The sequence below is a fragment of the Protobothrops mucrosquamatus genome, unplaced genomic scaffold (assembly GCF_001527695.2).
Source record: "Protobothrops mucrosquamatus isolate PMUCROS unplaced genomic scaffold, P.Mucros_1.0 scaffold303, whole genome shotgun sequence".
NCBI classification, from domain to species: domain Eukaryota; kingdom Metazoa; phylum Chordata; class Lepidosauria; order Squamata; family Viperidae; genus Protobothrops; species Protobothrops mucrosquamatus.
Window position 1 is genome coordinate 888,713 of NW_015386645.1, and position 3,941 is coordinate 892,653.

The window sequence follows — 3,941 nt, forward strand, 5'->3', positions numbered from 1 at the left end:
ATATATATATATATATATATATATATATATATATATATATATATATATATATATACACACATACATACACACACACACACACACACACACATATACAAACACACACACACATACACCATGATTAATTAATGTGAGCAAGCCTTCAGCTATTTTAAGAAAACAACTTCTCCCTGATTGTTCTTCTGGTATTAAACAAATTACTTGGTAACCTTCCTGAATTTTGCATTAGCCAAAATTACCTGCCATAGTGACTGAAGAAAGAGCGTCTGTCTCCTCTCATCAACTCTTTGACCATCTTTGAATTTGGAGGAATGCAATTGCCTTAGAGCATGTGCCACAGCATAGACTGCATTGTAGATGCTGTAGCTGTGGCCAGTCATGCTCATTTCAAATATAGATTGAGAAAGAGACTCCAACTTCTCTTCCCCAGTGCAGGTCCTGTCAGTGTTCCTATCAGTAATATCACTGGAGAATGAGCATTCAAATGCATCTTTCCAAAAATCTCTAATAAAGCCATCTTCATTTTCTGTGTTTGGGTTTCTCTTCTGTATAAATTCTCGAAACCCTGTCAGTTCCTTTGACTGAATTGCAAATGAAAGAGCACCATGGAGAAAATCAATGGACAATTCTCTTTGCATAAGAAGGGAGGTGAATTCCGTCTGGGCTGTCATGATCCAAACTTTGGCTTTTCTCTCCTTTGGAATATTGTCAGAATCTAAAATATAGATCATTAATCTCAAAGCCACCAGGCCTGTAATTTCAGCATTCAAGATCACTGCAATGACTGTACTCCTCATAATGACTTTGTATAATTTATCTGCCTCCTCCACCATTTCAGCAGCTAAATTACCATACATCATTTGAGGGATACTCTCTATAAAGTCAAAGCAGATTCCTCTCTCTGTAAACATGGAAAGACTATTCTGAATGAACCTCTCTTTACCTTCCTCAACAAAGCAAACTTTCCCAACCCAGGTCCATCCAAAATGCAACAGTAAGTGTAGTATTCCATTATACTGGTGCATCTCATCAGGAAACATCCATTTGACAAACAATGCTGCTATTTCATCATTCATCAATGGAGCTGAACCATATGTGATCTAAATGGGAATAAGAAAATAAAAGCAAAAATGAATTATTCTAAAGAACAACGTGCACATATGTTTCTTTAATCAAATTTCTGTGCTTGAGTGCACTACAGAAAAAAAACTTTAATGCTACAGTTTTACAGTTTAACATCTGGAAGTATAGGACAATTCATTGAGCAAAATAGTGTAGCAATTTTGGTGATTTCCTTTTCATAAATTTGACCCATTCTTACCTCCAATGTTTCAGGCTTCTAGGATACTTGTAAAGAGAGTTACATATCATGAAGATCTGATACTTGAAGTCATTAAAGAGGAAGTGAACTTACCATCTTGCTCCATATTTATATCTCACCTGGGGAAATTTGTAGTTGCACAGACTAGTTGCCATGTTGAGACAGGTCTTAGAACGGGGTCCTCCAATGACAGCTACCGTGTTGGTCTGGTCATTACATTTGTAGTTGGGGATAAATTTATCTTTTGTAGATAGAAATTCCATTGCTAAATGATAAGTTGTAATTTCCTCATGATTGTCAGTTGCAATTTGGAAACCAAGGGTAATGTTGGGTAAAATTCCAGTATGTTCATTGATCTCTTTTACAGCAAATGCCAGAGCCAAAGTGTGTTGGTAATTATGAGTCAGGTACCTTCAGTAAGATTAATAAATTATGTCAATATATTTCTTATTCAAATTCAGACAGGGGCTACATTTGAATAGTTTATATATTCATAATCATCTAAAATGCTTATTGTTGCCACGACATATGGAATGTGGTCTTTAGCAATCTATAGCCCTAGTTTTTGTGGATTGGGATGCATTGATGTGAGGAGGGGTATCTAACATTGAGCTGAGACATTTGTAGACCAATCCCTTCTCTTCTTAAGTATCTTCTTCTTAAAAATTTCTCAAAGTCATTCTGCAGTATTAGTGAAAGCTAGGTTTCTCTGAGCTCTAGAACAAGGGTCCCCAACCCCTAGTCTGTGAACCGACATAGGTCCACGACTTGCCAGCAACCGGTCCATGAAAACAAGTGAAGCCCCATCCATAGGATGTAGGCAGCATGAGAAATCAGGCCCCCTCCAGTCCGTGGAAAAACTTCTTTCCATGGAACCGATCCCTGATGCCCAAAAGGTTGGGGGCCGCTGCTCTAGAATATATACATTTTTGAGGATTAGTGCAATATGGAAACCATTTTACATTTGAGTAGAAAAATGAAAAAAATAAAGAAAAGAAGTAAAACACAGTATTTAGGTGATGATGCAGTTGAGTTTGAGGGTGAGGGAAATCTATTAATCATATATTTCTTGCATACTTACAGGTACTGATCAAGTACATCATGAAAAGGAACACTTTGAAAAGTAATCTCATTTGAAAGAAAGAAGACCTGATATATGATAGCAGCAATGATTAAGTCTCCAGACTGATAATACTTGTGAACAATTGGAACAGGATCTCTGAGGTTGCAGGTGTGAATAGGAGAATTCCACATTGTCTTAGGAAACAAGAATAAAACCAGTATTCTAAACAGAAATAACTCAATATAAAATACAGTCATTATAGGTGTCAAAGTGTTGCTCCAATTTCACCATTCAGTGGCTGGGCTGTGTCATAATCCACCAACCTCTTAGGAACTTTATCTAAAATGAATTATCACAAATTAATTGTGCATCTTTATTATTCTCCCTACTAGTAATTCTGTATTTCTGAGCTGATATTAATGTGATGCAATTTTTTTAACATGTACTCATAGTTTTTTTCATGTTTACTTGGATTCCCTTGAGACATAATGATAACAATACTTAGTTTGGTAATTACTTAGAACATAATAACTTACTTGCAATAGCACTTTCTTTGAAAAAAGTTAAAAAGGAAATATGTGATTTTATATTTGCAGGACTGCTATAATATTTTAAACATGAAGCAAAAAAAGGGGGCAGCATCATATGTACTAAAGAAGAAACTTTTGAGATATTTTTTTTAAAGATGCTACCATGTTGGGCAGATACATATCTACAACCAGATTCCAAACTTTCTTGATTTAAAACATAGTTTAAGAAGAACAGGAGTTTTGCAGTCATTTTGTCACTCCTTTGCTTTTTTTTTTAATGTTTTTTATTTATAATACAATTAAAACAAAAATGGACATACGTGGCATTCCAGAGTAAATATTCCTAACAATTTGTTTCTCGTGATACAAAAACTTAATACATCATCCTTAAGCTCTATATAAACCTCATTCTTCTACACAATACAATTATATATACAATTATATGTACAATTATATGTATGTTTCAATCCTATCGTTAGCTTAAGATCTGAGCGGTTCTCCTTGATTCATACCAGCGGTAAAATTTGTCCCAGATTTTGAAATATTCCAGTTCTGTCTTATCTTTCATAGCCATTGTAAGCCTGTCCATCTCTGCACATGATAAAATTTTATACAGGATTTCTTTTTCCGTTGGAATTCCCTTATTCCTCCAGTTTTGAGCATAAACCAATCTAGAAGCCGTTAGGATGTGTAGCATCAAATAGAGTATGCCTTTGTCATACTTCTGCATTGTTATACCTAATAGGAAAAATTCCGGTTTTAATTCTACCACTCGCTCTAGTATTTCTTCCAACCATTCTTTAACCTTAGTCCAAAAATCACAAGCTCGCGGACACTCCCACCACATATGATAGTATGTTCCAATTGCCAGATTACATTTCCAACATTTAGAAGAAATGTTGGGACCCATTTTAGTTAATCTTATGGGCGGGAGATGCCATCTGTAAAACATTTTGTAGAGGTTTTCTTTGTAAGAGGTGGCCAGAGTAAGCTTCTTATTCCTTGCCCATAATTCTTGCCAGATGTG

The 3,941-nt window shown here is 35.4% G+C and overlaps 1 protein-coding gene across 1 annotated transcript in view; it reads right to left on the bottom strand.

The window, feature by feature from the left end:
* The window catches only part of LOC114922516 (vomeronasal type-2 receptor 116-like), a 28,856-nt gene extending 26,281 nt beyond the window's left edge, over positions 1 to 2,575 (bottom strand). Inside the window, exons 1-3 of the mRNA XM_029283970.1 lie at positions 2,403 to 2,575; positions 1,441 to 1,732; positions 240 to 1,100 (exon numbers count right to left, since the gene is read on the bottom strand). Coding sequence (XP_029139803.1) covers positions 240 to 1,100; positions 1,441 to 1,732; positions 2,403 to 2,575 — 1,326 coding nt within the window. The remainder of the gene's footprint in view (positions 1 to 239; positions 1,101 to 1,440; positions 1,733 to 2,402) is intronic.
* Positions 2,576 to 3,941: the final 1,366 nt, after the last annotated feature.